The following is a 26,066-nucleotide window of genomic DNA, read 5'->3' on the forward strand; positions in this document are numbered from 1 at the left end:
ATTTTCTAACATATCCTTTCAAAAGAATTTGATCAAGCAATCAACTTTTTGAGTAGGAACAACCACACACTGATTAAAATGGACTATGGTGGGAGATTGGGGTCATAATGTTAAATTATATACAGCATCAACAGTACATAGGCTGATCAGTATACATAACAGTATTTAATTCAAAAAATAAAAAAATTACCATCCCTCCATCTATGATTTTTTTCCTTGAAATGCCATATTAAAGTGTTACTAAACCCAGGACCCTGCATTCACTATATCTAGTCTCCCACAGTACATAGAACATGGAGGTGCAATTATTTTAGTAAATATAAACTGCTAAATACCTTTTCTCATCAGCAGTATATAGCAGTCTTGTGACTTCTATCAGTGTCCAGCTGAGCACTGGTTATAGCTTGTAGGAGGAGTTTTCATTCTCCTCTGACTGCCTTATGAGGTTGCATAACTCCTGACCCTCTTTCTGGATAGCGCTGATTGGTCCTGTGTTGATCAAATGCACCCTCCCAAAGGAAAAAAAAACTCTCTAGCACATACACACACTAAACTAAGAATGTGCAGAGTGACTCCAAAGACTCTGTGTTCTCAGAAGATGAGTCGAGGACCATGGAAGAAGGGGAGGATCGGAGAAGACAGGATTAAACAGCCTTTTTACACAATGCTGAGGATTAACCCCTTAGGTTCCACAGTGAGTCAAGCATGCTTTATCGCATGTACAGACTGATTTTACTGTTGTGGGTTTAGTAACACTTTAAGGTAGCCATACACCTGTAAAATCTCATTTGAATGTTCATCTAAAAATTCAGCAAAATTGTTCGTCAGAGTATTCGATGGTACCATCATGGACTTGACGTATTTCGTATGATATATTGTTTGATTGCCAGTGTGTCTAATTCTCAATTTTGGGATACATTGAGGTAATACATCTGGGAGCCACATTCACAGTCAGGGGCGGACTGACAACTCATGGGGCCCCTGGGCAATAGAAGATCATGGGGCCCCTGTGTCCTTGCCCAAACTCAAAAAAGCCTATGAAAAAGGAACCAGGGGCATCTCATGGGGCCCCCTACTGACCCCGGGCCCTCGGGCAGTGCCCGAGTTTCCAAATGGTCAGTCCGCCCCTGTTCACAGTAGAATTTTGTTAGTTCAAATAAGAGTTTGTAAAATTTTTTCCATCATTTACTTTCAATTTTTTGCCACATTAGGGTTGAAAGCAGTTGTTGATTTGTTCCCACTAAACTCTTAGAAAAGCAAACAAGCATTGTAAAAATGAAAGTTTTCGATGGAAATTCTACTGATCTAGTTTGTCAGTTTGTCATACTTGTGTTAGTTTAAAATTTCTGCTATTGGCACAGGAATTAGGAATCAAGCAGAATCCAAAGACATCCAAAGATCTGACACGTCTGGTTAGTGTTGGAGCATACCGCTACCTCCCATTCCCACACATTCCTATTGGCCCCTACCTATGACCTTCTGCCTTACTGGCCAATAGAAATTCTTGGTTATTAACTGTATGTATTGAAACTTGCTAGAACAGCCCAGGGTTGGGTCGTAATGGCAGGGTGTTTGAAGCGGGTGCGGGTAGGTCTCTGCACTTTATATCTGCTGATTTTTTTTTTTATTACAGTGTCTCTCCACCCCAGATCACTTTTTTTCGCATTTAGATGTTCCTGCTTTAAAGCAGATTTAGCTGCATTTAGGTGTGTTTAGAGGCAGTTAGCCACGTTCACATGTGCTTAGCTGTGTTTAGTTTCTAACTGGATTCTGCACACAGAATTCTATCTTCTCTAAACACACCTATACTGACTGCACCTAAACACAGGCAAATTCTGAGCTTGAATAGAACCACTGGAAATCATTATATGAATGTATTGTATAAGAATTTAGAAATGTCTTCTAGATACATATAAACACAGGGTTGACAGTGCCAGTGTGAATGATGCCCTAAAGTCACCAGAAATAGTTCAGCAGCCATGGCCAAGAAATGTAGTGCCGGGGCCGGAGCTTCCACTAGGCAAACTAGGCAGCCGCCTAGGTCGCAATGCCACCGAAGGGTGCCTTGGCGCAGCACAGGCAGGCAATTTGTCTGTGTGGCTTATGGACCTCTTGTATGAATTCTTCATTTCTCTGCATACAGGGAATAATGGAATCTTTACTCTGTACAATTGTCTCACGGCCTATCCACAAACATGACCATTTAGTACATATATATATATACATATATATATATGACAGTATTCCATGTAGCAGTGAAGTGTCAGCTCCCCCTAGGATAGATAGTGATGACATTAGCCCAGGACCCCGGGCGGTCAACAGTCTCTGACTGGAGGATCGGTCCATACATCTACGGTACACACGCTGGCACACATGATCCTCCAGCCAGGGGCGGACTGACCATTTGGGAACTCAGGCACTGCTCGAGGGCCCGGGGTCAGAAGGGGGCCCCTTGAGATGCCCCTGGTACCTTTTTCATAGGCTTTTTTGGGTGTGGTTTGAGTGTGGGCAAGGACACAGGGGCCCCATGGTCCCCTATTGCCCGGGGGCCCCATGGGTTGTCAGTCCATCCCTGCCTCCAGCTGTAAGAGGGAGCTGGCTAGTGACCAAATGGAGCGTGTCCAGCTTTGGCTGTGCCTTGTTCTAGCTGTAGCCAATCAATAGGCAGGGGTGTGCTACAGTTGCAGGGCTAACCCTATGTTAGTAGGATGATCAGGGCCCGATGTGTAGGAGAGGGAAGCGGTGTAGTGCTGGGAGGCCACCTGTCCTCACTAAGAGCCTCAGCCTGGACTCTGCACCCCAACAGGAACCATCAGGGGTGAGCCAAGCCTAGGGGTATAGCAAGTCATAGAGGTGACAGGAGGAGGGGGGCGAACAATGGTCGGGGTGAGAGGAGTGGATGCTGATTGATCGTGTGGGATGCCGCCACATCATGAATGATCCTTCAGTTAAGTGGAGGAGTGGCAGAGTGGAATGAAGAAAAGACAGGAGGTGTCTGGGGCCAGTGTAGCAGCTGAGCTGCCGCTCCTTCCAGTGTTCCTCTCAGACTTGGTCTCTTACTGCAAGCCGGCTGGTGGCTACTGATCACTGGAGGTTTTTAACTGTCTGATTGGTTCATACAGTTAATTTATATTTAGTTAATATATATTTTGTCTTTAATATTGGTGGCATCTTATGGCACTTATAAGGCACTTGCAAATCAAAAGAAATGTAGCAGTTTCATGTTTTTTTGTCTTAATATTTTCTACTGTTTTTAAAAAATGTTTATTTATTTTTTATTTTTACAAGTAGCTGGTCTTGTCTAGGGTGCAAAGTACTCTAGCGCCGGACCTGTGCAGCGCAAAACATAAAATGTACTTTCTTTAAAAAAAAAAGATGGGATATCCCAAATGACTATTAATATAATATTTAGTGGCGCTAGTCCGGTATCCCAACATAGTAAGTATTAGCAGAGCTTGTTGAGAATCGGATATGATTGATTACAGATCACCTTCAGAAATAGGTTAATTGCAGCAGGTAATCCGCTGTCACTGTCATTGATAAGCAGCATGAGAACAAGCTTTTTCTCCCCTCAAAGGCTGTCAGGCAGGAGGGGTTTCACAGTGTGGGCTCTAATCTTAGAGTCATGTGACTGGAAAAGTGTAGTGCTTATCATGTCATCCAGCTGGTCACATGGAGCAGTCATTTAGCTGATTGGTCCGGAGAATCTCGGATCCTTTATTAGTTGTCACATAAATCCTCTGCTTCCATTCTGTTTAATCTTTGCAATGTGCATAGTACTCTGAACGACACCGTCTAAAATAAAGCATGAATGAAAGCTTATCCTCCCCAAACCAATCGAGGATCTGCTGCTGCTCTCCCTGAAGCTGAAACAGTGGTAAAAATGGACTGCATATCATTTATTTTCTATACCTACTGTATGTAAGTAAGTATATACAGTGAGGCCAAATGGATTGTCAAGATGATTTCTCATAGGTCACTGCAAGTTACTGTAGTTTGCAAAATCGCTGTCTGCCTTATCATATGAATACCATGGTGTAATAATCTTTTGAAATGTCTGCTATACCAAGGGAGAAATATTTAAATGTTGCATGTTGTCATGAGCCATGCCTTATCATAGGTTAGTGATAAGGAAAGGTAAGGCCATCAACTGTTGATTGCCTGCTGTATCGGGTGGATTTCTATAGCTGCATAACATATCATTGGTATCAAATTAAAGGGAACTTGAAATGTCTTTTTTTGGCTAAATTTTGAAATTGCTGTTCAGTATATATATATTTATATATATATATATATCAGTGTTTCTCAGCCTTTTTTCAGTCAAGACACCCTTTAAAATTATGGACAGTCCCGAGGCACCCTTTAAAATTATGGACAATCTTGAGGAACCCCATTCTAAAAATTGAAACACTATTCTAAAAGTTCTATGTAACGCAGCAACATTAATGCTATTAATGCAAGCACAATGGGCACCCAGATGTGAAGCCACAAGCTGTCACATCTGGGTGCCCACAGTTGAGTTGCCGACACCAACAAGGAGAGAAGAGGGAGAGAAGGGACTGCTCAGTTGAGCACATCACTGGATTGAGGGACAGGTAAGTGTGGGCTTATTAAAAGTCAGCAGATACAGTTTTTGTAGCTGCTGACTTTTAAAAAAACAGAAAAACGACTGGAGCTCCGCTTTAGTTGAACAAGCCAAAGTTAGAAGCTGATTGGCTATCATGCACTGCTACACCAGATTGTAAGTGCTCCATTTTTAGTAAATCAACCCCTAAGGGTCCATTTGGATCTATGCTTGTGCAAAGAAGTGCATTTTTCTTTTTGTAGTGTTTAGCAGGTGCATTATCATGCCTCAACATAGATTTCCTTTCTGCATTATGTGCATTTTGACAATTGTTTTCAATACGTTTTTAAATTTAGAATTTGGAGTGGATAGGGTTAACAGCCATTGACCAAGACCTGTTAATACATATTGCCAATGCATCAAATTCCATGTTATATGCATTGTGATATGTTGCCAGTAACTTACATAAGGCCTACCAATGCACAAAATCACAGAAAAAAATCAGATATGCCTCTTTCTTTTAAAAACAGCACAGTGGGTAAATGGTTAGCACTTCCGCCTGGCAGTACTAGGGTCATTGGTTCAAATCCCAACCACGACACCACCTGCCTGGAGTTTGCATGTTCTCCGTGTGCCTGTATGGGTTTCCTCCAGGTACTCCGGTTTCCTCCCACACTCCAAAGACATGCTGGTAGGTTAATTGGGTCTTGTCTAAATTGTCCCTAGTATGTGTATGTATGAATGTGAGTTAGGGACCTTAGAATGTACACCCCTTGAGGGTTAGGGACTGATGTGAATGAACAATATTTGTAAAGCGCTGCATAAATTGATGGTGCTATATAATTACCATAAATAAATAAATAAAACATGGGAACAAACACTATGGGGTTCATTTACCAAAGACAAATAGACTGTGCACTTGCAAGTGCTGTTGCATGGGCATTTGATGTAGAGCTTAGTAAATGAGGTGGGAGCTCTGCTGACTGCTGACTTCAACTGTCCAATCATGTGCCAGCAATAATATTCTTTCTAAACTGAAGTGTCACCTCATTTACTAAGGTCTGGAGCAAAATCCCTTGCAGAGTGCAGTCTATTTGTCTTTAGTAAATCAACCCCTTTCTTTTTTTTTTAGCAGGAACCATGACACATGCATTATAGCACAACAGAAAGCATGTAATAAAATACAACTGTGTAAATGGGCCCTAGAAGAGCCACTATCATGAAACATCTTTTACTCTGAAAGTTGTAAGTGATTAATAAATGTAATTATAGAATTCTGTAGATAAATTTATTTTTCTTATACACATGCTGTTATTTATATCCACTTGCCCTCTGAAAGGTTTTACCCCCTACATGACCAGGCCATTTTTTGCTATTCAGCACTGCGTTACTTTAACTGACAATTGCGTGGTCATGCAACACTATACCCAAATGACATTTATTATATTTTTTTTCACACAAATAGAGCTTTCTTTTGGTGGCATTTGATCACCACTGGGTTTTTAATGTTTTATTATATAAATAAAAAAAGGCTAAAAATTTTGAAAAAAAAAATACAATATTGTTTAATTTCTACTATAAAAGATATTTAATAAAAAAATTGAAAAAATAAAATTTTATGAATTTAGGCCAAAACGTATTCTGCTACATCTTTGGTAAAAATAAAATCCTATTAAGTATATATTATTTGGTTTGCGTGAAAGCTTTAGCGGCTACTATGTTATATATACTGGAATATTTTTTCTTATGCTAGTAATGGCGGCGATTAGTGAGTTATAGTGGGATGGTGGTTGTGTGGCGGGCACTCGGACACTAGCTGAGGCTGGCTGGGGGATACACTAACTGACTGACACTGACATCAATAGTGTCACTAATACAGTAATACAGTTACCATCTATGGGTGATCAAAGGGATTAACTGTGTGCCTACAATGTGTAATGTATGTAGTATGTGCTGCTTTTACTAAGCGATCATGTTGTTTTTTTCCCTACTTTGCTGGGATTAAAAAAACAGCAAGATTGTCTGTCATTGTACAGAGCTCTGTGTTGTTTACCAATACAGAGCTCTTTTCCGTGAATTATGGAGCTGATCAGTGGGTCCAGATGATCAGTCATTGGCTGGGACCCGCTGATCGGCTTGTGCTGTAACAACGCCCCTCCATGTTAGCCTATGTGTCCATGCACACATAGGCGTTTACTTGCAGAAGATTTAGAGGCAGAAAAAAAAATCACTTGCGCGTTCAGAGAGCAGTGTTTGGCCAGAAAAAATGTGCAAATGCACACAAATTTGCGCACTTATGCATGTTCACTTGTTAATGCATTCTAAAGGCCAGAATTAATTAATATTCTGGTCAATAGAATGCAGTTAATGCCAAGCCCGCATAAACTTGACTAAAATGCAGGTTTTACAGCATTTTTTTAGCTTCTTTTCTCCTGTAAGGCAAAAAAAGCTTCCAAAGAAGCACAGTGTGCACGAAGCCTAAAAGCTGAACTTCAGGCACTAAAGCTTTCATCTAAATATATCCCTCAACAGCCACAAAGGATATACAATAAATCCACTTTGTGTGCAGCAAATGCCTCTGCAGGCACAGATGTGCCCTTGTAAAAGTATCAGTGATATCATCATTGTGTTGCATATACCATGTGCAGAGAACAGAGCTGTGGGAGGGGCCCAGTAGGTCCCACCCTCTACAGGCTGTCTGCAGAAAACTATAGGAGGGGCGGATACAAGACCAGTCACTCTGCACAAGGAGAGAGAGCAGCAGTGACCGGTCTTTAATATAGGAATCTCCTGCACAGAGGCAAAATTTCACACTGGATTACCACACAGATCTGGAAGAAAGATACAAAGCACACCAAGAGTCATTCATTCAAAGGCTAATCACAGTAGCCTTTTACCATGTGATCAGCTGTGTCCAGTCACAGCTGACCACTATGTAAATACACTTGCTGGTTATTGGCAGTACTTTCGTCACAGTGTGAGGAAAGTACTCCTGGTAACTGGCAACTGTCAAAGTGGACATCTGCACTTATAATCAGGACACTGATTATCAGTGTCCTGATTATCAGTGCAGCCCCAAAAGTGCCCAACAGTGCTGCCCATCAGTGCCCAGAAGTGCTGCCCAAAGGTACCCAACAGTGCTGCCCATCAGTGCCCAACTGTTCTGCCCATCAGTTCCCAACAGTGCTGCCAGTCAGTGCCATCTATCAGGGCTGCCAGTCAGTACCGTCAGTGCAGTTCAGTGCTACCTATTAGTGCCCATCAGTGCCACCTATCAGTGCCCATCATTGCCACCTATGAGTGCCGCATATCAGTGCAGCATTATCAGTGCCTTCTCATCAATGCCCATCAGTGCCGCCTTATCAGTGCTGCCCATCAGTGCCCATCAGTGCTGCTTATCAGTGCCGCTTCATCAGGGAAGGAGAAAAATTACCCGTTTGCAAAATTTTATAATAGAAACAAATAAAACTTTTTTTTTTCAAAATTTTCACTTTTTTTTTCGCTTATAGTGCAAACAATAAAAAACCCAGTGGTGATTAAATACCACCAAAAGAAAGCTCTATTTGTGTGAAAAAATGATAAAAATTTTATATAGATACAGTGTTGCATGACCACTCAATTGTCATTCAAATTGCGACAACACTGAAAGCTGAAAATTGTCCTTGGCAGGAAGGCGGTGAAAGTGCCCGGTAGGAAAGTGGTTAAGAGCTAATTTACATTATATGAGGTGACAGACATTTTACTGCATTGTAAAACATCAGTCACCTCAAGGACACACAGGAAACAATTGTTTTCCTAAGTGTCCCATTCACACTGCAACGCAGCACACAGACATGCTGCATATTATCACAATGCACTGTGCTGAATCGCACGGCAATGTACAGCAACACAGCACATTGCACTGCTCTTCATTGCCGTGAATGAAGTCTACATTCTGTACTCAGAAATAAAGTAATATTCAAATAAAGTTTGTATAAAAAAACATAAAGGGAGTCATGTGATGCACTGAATTGAGCACCACACTGGCCCCTACAGCAGCTGGCAACGAAGAGATGTTGCAGCGCTAAAGCACTGTGGCAGCTGTCTGTTTAGTGTGAATTCACCTTTACGCTGAACTGAGAACATCTACCCTTGTAGTGTCCAAGCTGCAAGGGTTAAATGTTCATTTATTCTAGGAGTGCAGGTATAGGACACAATACTTATCCCTCAGCTGGCTCCCTCAATACATGTGATGGGTCCTGTGCTGTCGCCTCTCTAAGGCAGCCTTTCTCAACCAGGGTGCCTTGAGGTTTCTTCAGGGGTGCCTTGGCTAAATGTATAAAAATTGCCCAAAACTTGTATACAAGCCAGTGGGTGGAACAAGCCTGCATTTTAGTTACACAAAGCCACAGGTTTCCATTGTGCACCATTATGACCTTCTAGGCGGTGGCCTGAAAACCAATGACATCATCAGCTGAGAAGGAGGACATCAGCTGCCTGCACAGCATCCTAGTTTGACCTTCCCCTGCCCCTCTCCGTCAGTGCCGGGGTCACATTAGCTCAGTGATGGAGAAAAACTGAGGGAGAAGAGAAACATTGGAATACTAATCAGTACCAGTGTGCAAAAGTGTATTTGCTTTGGAAGCAGGGGTGGACTGACCATTTGAAAACTCGGGCAGCGCCCGAGGGCCCTGGGTCAGTAGGGGGCCCCATGAGATGCCCCTGGTACCTTTTTCATAGGCTTTTTTGAGTTTGGGCAAGGACACAGGGGCCCCATAAGTTGTCAGTCCGCCCGTTTGGAAGAATAAATCACCTCTGATGATGGGGGTCCTACATATGTGGAAGTTGCTGCGTTATATACAACTATTAGAATAGTTTTCACATTTTAGAATGGGGTGCCTGAATACTGTCCATAATTTTAAAGGGTGCTTTGACTGAAAAAAGGTTGAGAAACACTGGTCTAAAGCACTCTCTTCTGCAGTTGCATTGTGGGGCAGCACAGCGGCTAAATGGTTAGCACTTCCACCTGGCAGTACTAGGGGTGTTGGTTCAAATTCCAACCGTGGCAACACCTGCCTGGAGTTTGCATGTTCTCCCTGTGCCTGTGTGGGTTTCCTCCGAGAACTCCGGTTTTCTTCCACACTTCAAAGACATGCTGGTAGGTTATTTGGCTCCTGTCTAAATTGGCCCTAGTATGTGTATGTATGAATGTGAGTTAGAGACCTTAGATTGTACACCCCTTGAGGGTTAGAGACTGATGTGAATGTACAATACATATATGTAAAGTGCTGCATGAATTGACAGCGCTTTATAGGTACCTGAAATAAATAATAAATTCTCTCCTCCACACACAGTGCAAGGTAATAGCTCTGCATGGTACACAAGCATGCTGAAGTACCACCTACAGCCTGGAGCGTTGGGTAGAAGCAGGGGCGGACTGACCATTCAGAAACTCGGGCACTGTCCAAGGGCCCGGGGTCAGTAAGGGGCCCCATGAGATGCCCCTGATACCTTTCATAGGCTTTTTTGGGTGTGGTTTGAGTGTGGGTGAGGACACAGGGGCCCCATGATCCCCTTTTGCCCGGGGGCCCCATGAGTTGTCAGTCTGCTCCTGGGTAGAAGAGAACAGAACTGGAGCCTACCGCAACAAGGGACAGGGGAAGTAATACACCTTATTCCAACAGCCCTACTGAATGTTAACCAAGTATTTAACCCTTACAGTGCGGGAGGAAGCCCACTTTAAGGGTGGATTATGTCTAATCCCCGGAGCTCAGCTGTAAATTATGTCTAACATTATTAAAATGTTTGATGAACATGACTATTACGGAACCTTGCATAGAGGTAATTTCATTAAGCACTGTACAGCATAATTAATGAAGGTACTGCTAGCAGATTTCACTGAGATATAATTAAAGTGTTATTTTTATCAGCACATGGAGGGGTTGCATTATTTATAGAGCAAGTCCATCCAGCATAAACACTCCATAGCACTGCGTACAGCCCCGGGTCAAGAAGCTTCAGTTAGACATGCATACATTGTTCACCAATGTTTACCCTAAGCACAGCTGTCAAGCACATTCAGCTTCATCACCTATTTTTTTTTCTTGTTCAAATATTTACAAAAATATTCCCCATTTGTCTTTTTAATTTCATGCAGGTAACTGCCTGATAAAAGAGAATTAGCCTTTGCTAGACACCTGTGTTTACGTTCTTTGTCACGGGACAGTATACAGGATTTTATATATATATATATATATATTTTTTTTTTTTTTTTTTTTACAGGAAAATTTACCATTTATATTTATTATGTTTAGGACTATTTTTCTTTCAAATAATTGTGTACATCAAGCCTGATAAAAGAGAATTAGCCTTCGCTAGACACGTGTTCTAGTTCTTTGTCACTGAACAGTATACAGCATTATATATATATATATATATATATAGTTTTTTTTTTTTTAACTGGAAAATTTACCATTTATATTTATTATGTTTAGGCCTATTTTTCTTTCAACTGTGTACTACATCAAGCCTGATAAAAAGAGAATTAGCCTGCGCTAGACACCTGTGTTCACATTCTTTGTCACTGAACAGTATACAGGTTATATATATATATATAAAAATATATATATAAAATTTTTATTAATTTATTTTAGATATTTTATATATATAATGTTTTTTTTCTTTTTAACAGGGAAATTTACCGTTTATATCTATTATGTTTAGGACTATTTTTCTCTCAACTAACTGTGTACTACATTAGGTGTTGCAGTACTACCTTGTAGATTTTGTTTAGCATTGTATTTATAAAAGAATTTGCATAGTTGTTTGCCCATCAAACCTGCGTGTAAATTCATTCCATGTGAATAGGGCAAAATCTAATGTTCTCAGGCCATAGTTCCTGCAGATTTAATAAAAATCATTGCAAGCAAAACAGTGTGAATGGGGAAAATACTCTTGTGTTGCTTCACTTTATAGGGACAGCTGTAATATTTTTATATAGAGGGGTTCTAATACCAATATCACTAATTTATTTTTTACGTTTGAGCTTTTTTGGAGCTTCGAGCTACAAAACGCTCAAGTGTGAATGCAGCCTTAAAGAATTTGTAAACCCAACATGTCATATTCCTGACATGTGCCTACTGAGGAAGCCCGAATCTGGGGCGTAAAGCGTATAGGTGGAAGGAGCTGAGCCCTAGACACTTTAAACTGATGACCATCCGGGAGAGTGGGGTGGTGAGCCATGTAACAAAATATACATTATTTGCTAGCTTGTTTCTTACGTTTTGTAAGTGTTTTTAATCTGGGTGCCAATAAATCGTTTTATAAATAGAGAGCACTATGGTTCCCCTTTTCTGTTTTCCATAATACACATTATATGAGAGCGTCAACTGGAGGAGTGTATACTTTGGTGGCAGGGCTGCTGTTATAAAATACAGGCCCCATACAGCCAACCTGACAGAGCCCCCCCCCCAAAAAAAAAAAACAACACAGATTACTATACTTCAGTTATGAATGAACACAGCAAGTAATCAGTACCGATCGCTTGTGTTAATTCTGGAAAGGAAGGGGCTGGTAAATGTGACATATTCACTGGAACCATCCTATTGTCCTAATGCCTGCAGCTGCAGGTGGGAAGGAAAGGAGGATAGCCAGCAGCACTGTGGGGGTGAGGGGCCCTGGGCAGCAGGGGGAAACATATGGTGCACAAGAAGAGTGATGAGGGGCAATTACTGGAACTGATCCCCTGTATGGCTCTCTCTGCAGCAGCTGAAATCCGACGGGAGGGAGAGAAGTCAGCTTTCAGCTGCTGCAGAAAGAGCCATACAGGGGATCAGTTCCAGTAAATGCCCCTCTGCTGTTCTGATCACCTTCCCTGCCCACATCCGATTCACCCAGCTGCCTGGGCCTCCCTGCTGGCCTGGGCCCCCTACTGGAAGACTGGTGGTACCCCCTTATCTACAGCTCTGTGTGGTGGTACCAGGAGAGGAGCTGGAGGAGGACCACGGAAGGTGTACACAAGTCTGTCCATATGTGGAGCACATAATGACCTATTGATGAGGTCATAAAGAGAGGTGAGAAGGTTTTTCACCTAATGGTGGTGGCACGGTTGGCACTGAAGATTTATCTTATACACATTGCACAGTGGTGTTATAAGAGACTTTTCCATGGGACTTTAATTATTGTTTTTTATTGATTTTTATAGGAGTTATTAGTTTGTTGTGCTACACTTTATTGTTATTCATTTTGGTACAGGTGTTGTGAAGTCACTAACCGTGTTTTAGCAGCAACTATTTAGAGCACTATCATATTATTTTAGGGTGTGTTGCACTGATTGAATAGGGGTTTAGATGTTGCACTCTTAGTATTGCTTCCTTTGTGTGAAACCCTTGGTGTTCCCACCAGTCCCCTTGCGTTGCTGTCTAAAACTTACCACACTAGGCATGAGAGAACACTGCGGTCAGTTCTCTAGCTGTGCTGGAATCTCAGCCTGCATTCCTCCAATGATCAGACTTGTTCTGATATGCCCCCCCATGCATAGCCATTCACTGGGAAGATTAGTGTGCTGCTGTTTCTCCACCCTCAGCTCTCTGAGAGCTTTATGCAGAGAGAACAAAGGGTATGTGATCTCTTATAAAAAAAAGGGGGGGAAATGTTTATTATCTTTTTTATATCTGTACAAAAATGTTTTACCTTTCATTTCTATTTTAAACTGTATGGGTTGTTTTATAAGGTGAGGATTTACACACACTTTAATGATAGATGTTCACCACATCCTACATACAGTATATCTTTATCCATTGCTTTATTACCAATTATAGATAGTTTCTACACAAGATGATTGTTGATTTTAAAATAAGGTATAAAAATGTATTAATAAAAGTTTAATATTTGGAATCTGTTACTTTACAGGTCTGAGGTTGCACATTTCAGGTTCCCCATCCCCAAAGCACATATCCATTCACAATGGCAGACGACGCTGACATGCGCAATGAGCTGGAAGAGATGCAACGGCGTGCAGACCAGCTGGCCGATGAGGTGAGTTTTATATGACTACTCTTATGGTATATATGCTGGTTTATTATTATTGCCTCTAGTGTCCATATTTAAAGGAATAAAAAGGTCTGTCCACTTTATGTTCACCTTAGGTCAACATTGACATGTCTAAAATTCTATCTGCCTGTCTGTCTCTGTCTCCTGACTCACTGACCCAGAACAAGTATGCAGCAAGTAAAGTCAGAGTGAAGCCAGAACTCCCAATTTCTATATTTAGTTTAACAAAGTGACTTGCAGATAAGCAGTGAAAGTCTATACATTTCTCTGTAGAAATCTATTTTAATAGTTTGAAGGATGTTTCTGTAAAGTACCTTGCCAACCATGCCAACCAGTGATATTGATTATTAAAAAGAGTTTCTGATTAAGATGGCATTACTTTCATACAGTCAACCCTAAAATGTTATGTGTGTCCTACCCCAGTAACCCCTTCAAGTCTGACACATACCTGCCCATGATCCATGGAGGCCTTCACTGTGGGTTATTGAGACCACGGGTTTGATTTACTAAAGGCAAATAAATTATTCACTTTGCAAGGCAATTTGCCCCAGAGCTTGGTGAATGTTGTAAAGTGAACTTTGCAAAGAATAGCCAATCAGGTGCAAGAAAAATAAAAAAAAACAGCAACTTTTTTACACAATCGGATGATGGAAGTCAGCACAGTCACTGGGCTCTTGAGCAAATTTCAGTTGCAAATTGAACTTCCTGTTTGCTTTTAGTAAATCAACCCCAGTAATCAATGACCTTCCTATGGGGCCAAATGGGTAATTGTGCATGTGCAGCCCAGCTGGTATACATTTCCAAGAAAAGCTGAGTGGCTCCCAGTGGCCCAACAGTGAAGATCTCTCTGAATCATAGACAGCTGGGACAGAAGGACTTTTTTTTATAGAATAACTGCAGTGACAGTATAGATATAAATCTGGATTCACATATACATTTAGATCTTTGGTGTATAGGGACAGAAAGTGAACCTGGGTGTCAGTACAAATCACAGGGCCCCATAGCAAAATTCCAATTGGGCTTCCAACTTTGCTGCTCCTTTCATTTTGCATTGGTGGTCAGTGACTTATTTTACAGACCTGATAATAGACTTCTTTGCCATATTACATTTTAGATAAGCCTATTTAAATTTTAAAAGCTAGTGACTCACGTAGCATTCCTAGTTATAGCCAAGAACCTTGGGGGCCAGTCTACAACTGAGCACAGTCACATTATATGCGTGCCTGCCTGGCAAGGCTACCACATTGGCTTTATTCTCCTCTCCCCATAGGTCCGTGGCACACAGCCAACAATCAGGGGTGGATCAATGTGCAGAAAGTAGTTTTTGATTATCAATGCCAACCGTGATTTATTTATAATGGTAGGGCAATAAATATAACTGGGTGGTTATTTTATAAGTTCTTTGAGTATCTCCACTGGGTTCCTAGGGCCATAGCTGCTGCATTTTCTGCTATGACTATAGTTACTCTCTTGAGATGAAGGTAAAAATATCCAGCAGAAAAAAACGCTAAATGCTCCTAAAAGCTGCTAAACGCTACTAAAATACTCCTAGCAGCTTTTTTTTCCCTAGCTTTTTTTCCCCCTACATGTACTGTAAAAATGCTAATAAAACACTAACACTCCTAAATGCTTCTGAACGCAACTAAAACTCTTCTAAAAAATGCTATTACCAGCATTTTTTATCCAGCTTTTTTTCCCTGTGTTTTTTTTTTTACGTACAAAAAGCGCTAGTGTGCATGGAGCCTAAAAAACAAATCAGTAATGTGTTATTTCTGTCCTCATGGGTTCACTTTGATATGTTATGATGAAAACTATTTTTTAATTTGTTTTTTGCCTATAACAGACTGCCCCCCCAACATGTCTCTTAAATAATTAAAAAGCCTAATTGGGCTATAGAGACCCTTTTATCAACAGCTATTGACTTTTCCTGATATATTTTTTCACCTTCACAATAACTAAAATTCTAGTTAGCCAAAGTAATCAATAAGCTCATTTTCAGCAGAGAGATCATCAAGCCTGCTTAACGTGGTTGTAAAGTTTCCGCTCTTTTTCCTAAAATAATAAACATGTTATACTCTCCTGCTCTGTACAATGGTATTGCACAGAGCGGCCCCAAACCTCCTCTTCTTGGGGTCCCTTGAGGGTGCTTTTTGGCTCCTCTTCTTCTTTGTCTGCCCCCATAGCAAGTACTTACTATGGGGGCAGATGTGCGGGCTTGATCCCGAGCTGGGCTGTGTGTGTTTATAGGAACACACAGTGTGGCTTGGCCCCAAACCTCCTCTTCTTGGGGTCCCTTGAGGGTGCTTTTGGCTCCTCTTCTTCTGTGTCTGCCCCCATAGCAAGTGCTTACTATGGGGGCAGATGTGCAGGCTTGATCCCGAGCTGGGCTGTGTGTGTTTATAGGAACACATAGTGTGGCTTGGCCCCAAACCTCCTCTTCTTGGGGTCCCTTGAGGGTGCTTTTGGCTCCTCTTCTTCTGTGTCTGCCCCTATAGCAAGTGCTTACTATGGGGCCAGATGTGCAGGCTTGATCCTGAGCTGGGCTGTGTGTGTTTATAGGAACACACAGTGTGGCTTGGCCCCAAACCTCCTCTTCTTGGGGTCCCTTGAGGGTGCTTTTGGCTCCTCTTCTTCTGTGTCTGCCCCCATAGCAAGTGCTTACTATGGGGGCAGACGTGGGGGCTTGATCCCAAGCTGGGCTGTGTGTGTTTATAGGAACATACAGTGTGGCTTGGCCCTATGCCCCCATTCCCTCCTCACAGGCCAAAAAAAAAAGAGCTAGTGTGCATGGAGCCTAAAAAACAAATCAGTAATGTGTTATTTCTGTCCTCATGGGTTCACTTTGATATGTTATGATGAAAACTATTTTTAATTTGTTTTTTGCCTATAGCAGGCTGTCCCCCCAACATGTCTCTTAAATAATTAAAAAGCCTAATTGGGCTATAGAGACCCTTTTATCAACAGCTATTGACTTTTCCTGAAATACTTTTTCACCTTCACTATAACTAAAATTCTAATTAGCCAAGGTAATCAATAAGCTCATTTTCAGCAGAGAGATCATCAAGCCTGCTTAAAGTGATTGTAAAGTCTCCACTTTTTTTTCCTAAATAATAAACATGTTATACTCACCTGCTCTGTACAATGGTATTGCACAGAGGGGCCCCAAACCTTCTTTTCTTGGGGTCCCTTGAGGGTGCTTTTTGGCCCCTCTTCTTATGTGTCTGCCCCCATAGCAAGTGCTTAGTATGGGGGCAGATGTGCGGGCTTGATCCCAAGGTGGGCTGTGTGTGTTTATAGGAACACGCAGTGTGGCTTGGCCCCACCCCCCCATTCCCTCCTCACAGGCCAATGGCTCCTGATGCTGCTTCTGTGCCTGTGAGGAGAGAGAGCAGCAATGCTGTTCACGGGAACAGCGCTAGATCGAAAGAGGAGTCAAGTAAGTATTTTGGGGGAAACTGGGGGTGAGCTGATACTGGAATGTTTTTTACCTGTAGCCCTGGTTCACACTGCAGCAGTGTGGGTAATCCCATGTGATTCACACAGGAACCGCACCGCATTCCTGTACAAATCACATGCGATTTTTATGCGGTGCGATTAGAACAATACATTCTGTATGGCTCTATTTGGACCGCACCCGCACCAAAAAGGTGCAGGACCCTTTTTTGATCCGCACAGATACCATAGGTGTTAACATCTATGCGATTTTATTTTGCACATTGCAATGCGTTTCGCGGACTGATGTGGGGATGTCGTTAACTTAACATACACACCCACATCAATCAGTGTGAACGGGATGCGATTGTGATGCGGTGCAGAATTCGCACTGAAAATGCTGTGAATTCCGCACCACATCAGTGTGAACCAGGGCTAATGCATAAAATGCATTAAAGTAAAAATCCTCAAAGCGTAACTACACTGTATCTGAGCACCACAAACTAAAAGCACTATTTAGTTATTTTATTGTTATTAATAGCAAACTCCCCCATCTATCAATGTCTCCATGCTTTATTTTGCGGATAAATCACTTAGAAAAACACCCCCTAGCGTTTCTTGCCGTGGACATCTTGAGTGAGGGCAGATGATTCACGTAACATTTACATCCTGGAATCGATCTGCCCTTAGCTCAGGCATGCAGGCAGAAGGGTGTGCTTAACTGAGAAAACCCCTCCTCCCCTCCTGTAGACTCCTGGGATGTATGAAATAGTTTTCTTAAGCATGGAAGTAACTGAAGAAATGTAAAAAACAAGTCATTATAATATACTTTCCTATCTATTTATAAATGCTAACAGGATAAGGATTCCAAATAGTCAATGTTGATTGAGAAAGCGAATTTCCACTTTAAGCCTTTAGACCTATGTTAAAGACTAAAAAACAAAAAGACAATGCAATCAAGGGGCCCGGTGTGTTCAAAATAACATGCAGTATTTCAATATTGTCCTTAGTTCAAAATCCTTACCATTGGCCATGAGGACCATCCCCAAAGCCTGCCTGAAAAACTCCCACTGAGGTGATTTCCCATCTTCCCCAAGTTCTGGGACGCCCTGAATGTTAGGATCTCGCTCTCAGCATCCCAGAAGCGAGCACAATTCCATATTTCAAACCCGTGCTTCTTCATTCAAAACTCCTACATGCTAAAGTGCAGGTTTGAAATGCAGAAGCTCATTTGTTCTCGGGATGCAGAATTGCACAGCTTTTTTTTGTGACCCCTAGACTACATAGTCTGTTTTCCTGAGAAGGTGAGCTTAGCCTTTAAGCTATTTTACTTACAATATTAGGTAATAACTGTAACTCAAAAATGGAAAATCTGCACATCATCCTGCTTGTCTTGATGTCTTCACGTTTTACAATGCGGTGAAGATTATTTGTCTAGCTGTCTGGTTGCCATTCACCTGAGCGTACATTATTGTGTGCACAGTGTGTCATTCAGTTCTTCCTGAACCCTCACCTGACTCCTCTTCCATCTGTCTCTGCCCAGCTGTTTGATGTGAATAGATAGATAGAACACATGTATACATGTGGCAGGTGAAGCAGGTGGACATAGGCAGACACGTGTTTTCTAAACATCTATTTCACCTTTCAGGTTCTTATTGCTCCTTCAAAAAACTGCCCTAGTTCATGAGTGTGGTAGTGACCAATGCTAGCCATTAATGGCATTTCAGTCAATTTCTGCTGGTATTGGTCCTGTTGGCTCAACAAATGTCAATCTAAAAATCAAATGAGTTGGGTGGAAAATTGTTGGCTGAACAGTGACTGCATCCTATCAGATGCAGCCACTGTTCAGGTATTCAGACGGCTGCGGATGTGGCATCTGTCTGAACATTGGAGATTCCTCCATCCCTGATGATTAGTGTCCATTTAGTTCTCTCTTTCAGCCCATGGATCTGAATAAGAGAAATCTAGCCATATTTAGGCTGATATAATTGATTACATGCACTCCACAGAGTGCAATATAAATATGGGGGAAACATAACGGAACTTTAGTTTAGATGTCATTGCTGTGTATGTACTCCTGTACATGGGAGAGAAAGATTCTGCTAAGATTAAAGGCCAAGTCCAAAATAATTTTTTAAAAAAGTTTTTTACAGAGTGAGGAAGGATTAGAACCTCTGTCAGTTTTTTTTTTCTTTCAGGGTCATAGGCAGCAATAAAAACCTGACAGAGGTTCAGTCCCTACAAAACTAAAGCGCAACTGAAATAACACATTACTGTGGTTCAATCCAGTAATACATATTTCTTTTTCTACTTTTTTTTTCTACTCATTTTGAACCATCGCTGATAAAAAAAAAATATAAAAAATGGTAAATAAAATTCATATTTATTACTGTACATGCATCCTGACTGCAAAATACAGTAATAAACTTAGAGGGCTCATACCGGCTTTTAAAGATAAAAGTTTTAGCAGGAGTTGGGTTTAAGACTTAGCTGGAGTCTGCTAAAAGCTAGTATATGTCAACAGCCAAAATTTCCATTAAGATTGTTATTAACTCTTCTGTCCCGGGAGTTAAAGGGTATGATAAGGATTTCAGTAAGGCCCCTTTCACATGGGCGTTCCATATGTCCGTTTTTCACCTGTCTGTTTATGGATGAAAACCGGACACCCATGTATTTCTATTGACTAGCGGATGTAAACGGATGGTCATCTGTTTATATCCATTAATGTCCGCATCTGTTAACATCAGTTTTTTTGAACAGAAGAAAACCCTATTTTTCTTCAGTTAAAAACAGATGTCAACGGACGAAAAAATGGATGTAAACTGATGAAAAATGGATGTGAACTGATCCATTTTTTCTTGGGAAAAACGTGACTGAACTTATGAAAAAAATGGAACACCCATGGTAAAGGGGCCTAAAGCTGCTTACAGGATTTGTCCAGGAAAAAAAACAAAAACAAAACAAAACAAAAAAACTGTTAAATTAACAAATACCTGTGTTAACAAGACTGAGCTAATGATATATTTTACTGAAGTCTAACTGGCAAAATCATTATATTATTACTGCACTATAACAAAGATTAGACCATAGTATAGCATACTGAATTTAGTTTGCAATGCATCTACCTTTCTAGTAGCTGAAAAATACAACACTGGCTAGAGAGCCGACTACGTGGATTTGGTATCCCATAGATGAGGTGATTATACTATTAAATATTATTGTTATGATTATGATGATTATTGTTATTAATAATAATACTTATTATTATTATTTATTGACATGGATATATTAAGCAATAATATTAATATATATTAATAAAAATACCATACACTATTACTATTACTAATAATATTTATTTATTAATTGTATATTATCACTAATATATTATATTAGTGCATTTCCAGCAAAAACAAAAAGTACTATCTGTGATACCTTTTTATTTGCATTAACACCCCAAAAAATCCTTCTGTGTAGAGACTGTGTTTCTGATAAAGCATTCTGTATTAACACTGCTTGGACCTTGAAGAAGGGGATGCGCCCCAAAAGCTTGTCCTGCAAATGTGGATGTTATTGCAAATAAAAACAGTATCATGGACAGTACTCAATTGCTCTGATAGCTGATAGTAAGGAAGGTTCCCATAACAGGAACTTTGGAAAAGAAAGAACATTATTTGTAGTATTTCAAAAGCGTTGTCTTCAAGAAAGAGATGTCTTCAAGAAAGAGATTTTCTTTCCTATAGTTCTGAAAACTAAATTAAAACTAAAAGCAATACTATTTTTTTTTTTTAGTTTTGGATAGTAGATGGATTAGAACATCTGTCAGGTTTTTATTGCCCCTTTTAAGGAGATTCACCCTCTCTATTTGTCCTGTTTACCGTTATCAGTGAAAGCAAAAGAAAATCTCAGATTTTGGGTTGTCTCCAGAAAAGTAATAGAGGGGAAATCTTTCAATGGGGACACTCGTTCTGGTGATCTGGGGTCCCCAAGGACTTCCCTTAATTTGCAGAGATTTTCCCTCACCTCCTGTTTTGGCTATGGAACAGAAAATGAAGGTAAATCGTCCCAATAGGACACAGATAGGAAAAAAAACTGACAGGGAGTTATAACTAATTTACTTTGTCCAAAATTAAAAAAAAAGGTTTTTCCTATAGTTCTACTTTAAATCCATCAAACTGTTGTTCTTTTGTGTCTTTAATATCAGAGAAACAGAGGTGCTACAAAATATTTTAGTGTCCCAGAGAAGCACTCACTCCTCCTACCCCATCTTTTTGTCAGACCTTCACTGGTTAAAATAAAGTCACAAAAATAAGAAAAAGAATGACAACACTTTTTTTCCCCAGTATCTTTCTTACAGTAAAAATATCTATTTCTTTTTCAGTCACTGGAAAGCACCCGCCGAATGCTACAGTATGTTGAAGGGGTAAGTAAATTCTTTTTCATTTCTACAGATCATTACTAGCTAAAATCCACATTTATGCTCTGTTGAAAAATGAATAGTGTACTAATTAAAAACCAAACAAACAAATGTGGACATCATCTGAGACATTTATTGATTAACCTGCTTGATATTGATACACATTTAGGGCTCGTTCACAATTGACTTTATTTCTATCTCTTGCCAAATGCCCCTATAGCGTTTGACAGGAGTTAGGCGTTTGGGAAGCGTTTTTAATGCTCCTCAAACACTCCCCAAATGCTCCCAAAACGCCCTATGCGCAGTTTTGAGGCGGTTGATAGGCATTTGCCAAGCATTAAAACCACACTACAAACTCCTATAATGAAGTTAAATGGTATTAATGCTCCGCAACCGCATCGCAACTGTATCGCAACTGTATCGCAAAAGCCTGCCAGGCGTTTGCAGAGCGGCACCATAGACTTGAATGGGAGGCTTCAACTCCTCCTGACTCGACACGAGGTGTCAGTTTTGCCGCGATGCAACGATATTGCTTCCGTGTGAACAGCACTGTGTGCTGCCATGTGCAGAATTTTCATAGGCGTTTGAGAAGAGTTAAAAACGCTCCCAAACGCCTGTCTTACGCCTGCTGACAAAGCTAGTGTGAACGTAGCCTTAGGGCCAGTTCACACAACATGTGTTTCAGTTGCTTTTTTTCTGCATCCAAAACGCACAGAAAGTAGGTTATATGGTTGTCAGTGTCATAGTTCACATCAGTGCTTGCAGTTCCAGTGCATTCCAGTTGCAGAAAAAAAAGTAGAACATGCTGCATTTTTTCTGCAGAGAACTGTACTGGAATGCAGTAAAATGCATCAAGAACGCACTGGAATGCACCAAAACTCACTACAAACGCACTGCAACGCAGTGAAGAAAAAGAGGGGGAAAAATGAACTGGAATGCATAAAAAATGCACTGGAACGCGGCAAAAATGCATCAAAAATGCACTGGAACGCTCCAAGAACTCGTCAAAAACACACATTCAGAAACGTATCCGGAAAGCATCTGGACTGCGTTTCTATAGTGTGAACCAGCCCTAAAAGTGGTAGTAAGCAAATTTTTGTATACTTTTACCTGCAGGTAAACTTATGATATAGCTTACCTGTAGGTATAATGACTATCTCCTAAACGTGCACTGGTCAGGAGATCTTCTAGTGAGCAGCAGCTGCTGACATCACGAATGTGCTCTGAAGGAATGGCATATCCATGCTGTGTGCTGCAGTCGTAGCTCCCATGCGCGTGCGCGGGAGTGACGTCATTGTGGCTTTGGCCATTCAAGTGTCCGCAGCCCAGGAACGCGGAAGGAAGACCGTGTGAAGATTGCAGCCTCTGCAGTGGTGACAGCGTGGAGGGCTTCGTTCTCAGGCGACGCATACTAGCACATTATGACATTACCTTGCAGGCGAAATTCTTTTTTTTTACGGTTTACTACCGCTTAAAAAAGGCACAATGTTATTTTATATCTTTATTATGGAGTAGATTCGGTAATTACCACTAATAGCATTTAGTATTTATAAATGAGTAATATATCTGTAAAAGGCTTTAGAGTCTCTCGATCAGAGATCAGAGTCATGATGTTTAGACATATTTGCGCACATTGTCTATTTTTTACATAACCTGTGGTCTAATGTATTACATATAATCCACTTTAGATAATCATTTCCTTTTCAGCTTACATGAAATTGTATTAGCTGAGAAAACTGAGAAAACATTTGCGTGTGTACAGATGTGTACTTTGTTCTTTTCTGACTACTGCATTACATTTTGTACTTCAAACCGGCAAGATTTATTGAAATGGGTACGACAGCGGTGGAATAAATTAGAGGGTCATGTCTTGGCCCCACCAACAGTAGCTAGTCCTGGAAATTAGCTCAGTAAAGATGTCAAGGAGTCAAGAGTCCACCACCCTCCTTTATGTCACAGTGCACCCCCTTACCTTGTGCTGCTGCCAGGAAGCATGAGGGGCATGACTGGGAAGCATAAAGTGCAGAGTCAGGAGGAGGACCAGAGGAGGGCTGGAGTCTGCTTCCAGAATCTGCTAAATGCTGAAACAAGGGGAGGGAGAGACGAGGGGGTGCTTCTGCTGCACAGAAAGGTTGGACTGATGGGATGGGGATGCAAAGGTGAGCCTCTCTGCGGGTAAACCGAGGAGTGCAGGATCTGCTGAGACAAGGTGGTAGCGGAGACAAGGAGGTGCCACAGCTGCAGGTGAGATGTGAAAGCCACATGAAATGGCCTGGCGGGCTGGATTTGGTCCTCAGACCTTGTGTTTGAGATGTGCTCTAGACCCTCTATTGCCTGCCAACTCTTCTGGATGTGATTTAGGAGAACCTATTGCTTTTTTTTTTTAAATAAAATAAAATTTCCCTGCAGTATCAGCCTCTAAATACTCATCTCTCATCAGGCAGGAAGTCCATACTCCACTGACTTCAAGTGTCACAGCATCAGGCCTAGTCTTAGCATTTTCGGCAGTGTTGGATACCTACTTCCCTGGCCACCCACTATGGTTCTGTTTGGAAGCCCTAGTAATGACGCAGAGGCTGGTGGGAGGAACTCTTGAGCTCAGTGTTGCAATGTAAAGATTCAGCTGGAGGGGGCAGCGTTTAAAGACAGCTGAGTTTAGATTCATGGAAAAGTGAGTATTTGGAGGTTTTTATTACAGGGGGCCATAATTATGTTTTTTTTGTTTAAAGTGACACTTCAAGTTACATATAGACCAGCAATGTGATTGTTACACTCATTACTGCAGTTGTTGACTACATCAACTGTTAGGAATATAAAGAAGGCTTCTAATAAGAGGACATGGGAGAGGGTAGAATTCTGGACTTTGTCCAATTGTTCCAGAGCTAACACAACATAATGTAGGACCAAAGCTGAATCTTGAATATGTGGCTTCAATTTTGGATAGCCTATAGCAGGGCTTGACAAATTTGCTTTAAATCTAGGAGCCAGCTAAAATAGTTAGGAGCCAGGTGGGGGGTATCGTGACAGGTCAGTGGGGGTAGTGTGACAGGTGGGGGGCAGCATAACAAGAGGAGGGCAGCTTCACAGTAGGGCGGCAGTGGGACAGGAGGGTGAAGTGTCACAGAAGGGAGGCAGGAGGACAGGTAAGGGGCAGTGGGACAGGAGGGTGAAGTGTCACAGGAGAGAGGCAGCAGGACAGGTAAGGGGCAGTGGGGCAGGGGGGGAAATGGGACAGGAGGAAGGCAGTGGAACAGGAGAGGGGGAGCGTAGCAGGAGGGGGACAGTGAGACTGGTGGGGGTGCAGCAGGATGGGAGGGGAGCAGTGGGACAGGAGGGGGAAGTGTCATGGGAGGGGGGCAGTAGGACAGTGGGGTCAACCTCACAGGAGGGGGCAGTGGGACAGGAAGGGAGGAGCGTAGCAGGAGGGGGGCAGCGACACTGGTAGGGGGGCAGCAGGATGGGAGGGGGGCAGCAGGACAGGAGGGGGAAGTCTCATGGGAGGGGGGCAGTAGGACAGTGGGGTCAGCCTCACAGGAGGGGGGCAGTGGGATAGGTAGGGGGCAGCATCACAGGATGGGGGCAGCAGGACAGCTTTCACCTGTCCAGCAGTGCCTCCTCCAGATGTGGGGATGGGGTGGGGTTTGACACTGTGCTGGAGGTGGGGCTGTACGCTGTCACATAGGTGGCAGGACTTGGTGGCCCCGGTGACTCTGGTCCTCTGGCTGGGAGAGCCGCCGCAGTTGAAGGTGGCATTGACGGGTTCCATGGTGTGGATGGGGTGGTGGGCCACGTCTTCCTCTCCATGGGCTCTGGGGGGGAGGGTAGTGGGCCTGTGGTGTACTCTGAGGGGCCAGCTTTTGTGGGGCTGTGCTCTCTGCATGCAAAGGGATGGAGGAGACTATAGGGGTCCTGGAACTCTAGGCTCCACTCTGTGGAGTGGGGAAGAGCAGCCAGCCAAGGACATGAGGTGGGGGGAAAACAGGGCAGTGTGGGCTGGCGGGGGGCTAGGCGCCAGTACACAGTTTCTGGTCACCATGGCGACCTGGTGCCTGGGAATTATGGAACCCTGGCTTATAGCCCTGGAATCCTACAGAAATCCTACAGAAATACTGTATTTTTTTTCCACAGTATACTGTATACTTTTTTAGTCAAGTAAATATAAAATATCGCATGTGTACATTTTTGTTTTCTTGTACAGTATCTTTCCAGCAGGTGGAGATTTAGGCCCTTTTCACATCCTTTCCAATTTCTCATTATCTCCTGTTGTAAAATGCCTGTTGCTTAGTTCAATAGCTCAAGATGAAATGTACACACACAAGAGACTCTTACCACAGGATTCAACAAGAAAACAGGAGTGCGAGATCCTCATTAGCATGACAGTAATAATTTATTAGAAGAAAAAATAGCACAATTACAGTTAAAATTCTTGCAGGTCAGCATAGGCAGTAGGAATCACTAAGATGGAGACAAAGCAAAGTTATGTAAAGAAACGACAACTCCAGATCTCCTGGCCAACATCACAGAGAACGGGAACCTTTGATACCAGTCTGGGGACTTGGAGCTGCTGTTCCTGTACATAGCCTTGCTTTGTCTCCATCTTAGGAATTCCTACCGCCTATGCTGATC

General features: G+C 42.0%; 1 protein-coding gene across 2 annotated transcripts in view; it reads left to right on the top strand.

The window, feature by feature from the left end:
- Nucleotides 1–26,066, top strand: part of SNAP25 (synaptosome associated protein 25) — a 151,555-nt gene that overhangs the window by 60,944 nt on the left and 64,545 nt on the right. For both annotated transcript variants that reach the window (XM_089685123.1, XM_089685122.1), the window contains exons 2-3: nt 13,454–13,579; nt 21,405–21,446. In XM_089685123.1, coding sequence (XP_089541249.1) covers nt 13,508–13,579; nt 21,405–21,446 — 114 coding nt within the window. In that variant the 5' untranslated portion in view covers nt 13,454–13,507. The remainder of the gene's footprint in view (nt 1–13,453; nt 13,580–21,404; nt 21,447–26,066) is intronic.

Source organism: Staurois parvus, unplaced genomic scaffold (assembly GCF_062004578.1).
Source record: "Staurois parvus isolate SC_StPar_1 unplaced genomic scaffold, SC_StPar_1.0 ptg000362l, whole genome shotgun sequence".
NCBI lineage: Eukaryota > Metazoa > Chordata > Amphibia > Anura > Ranidae > Staurois > Staurois parvus.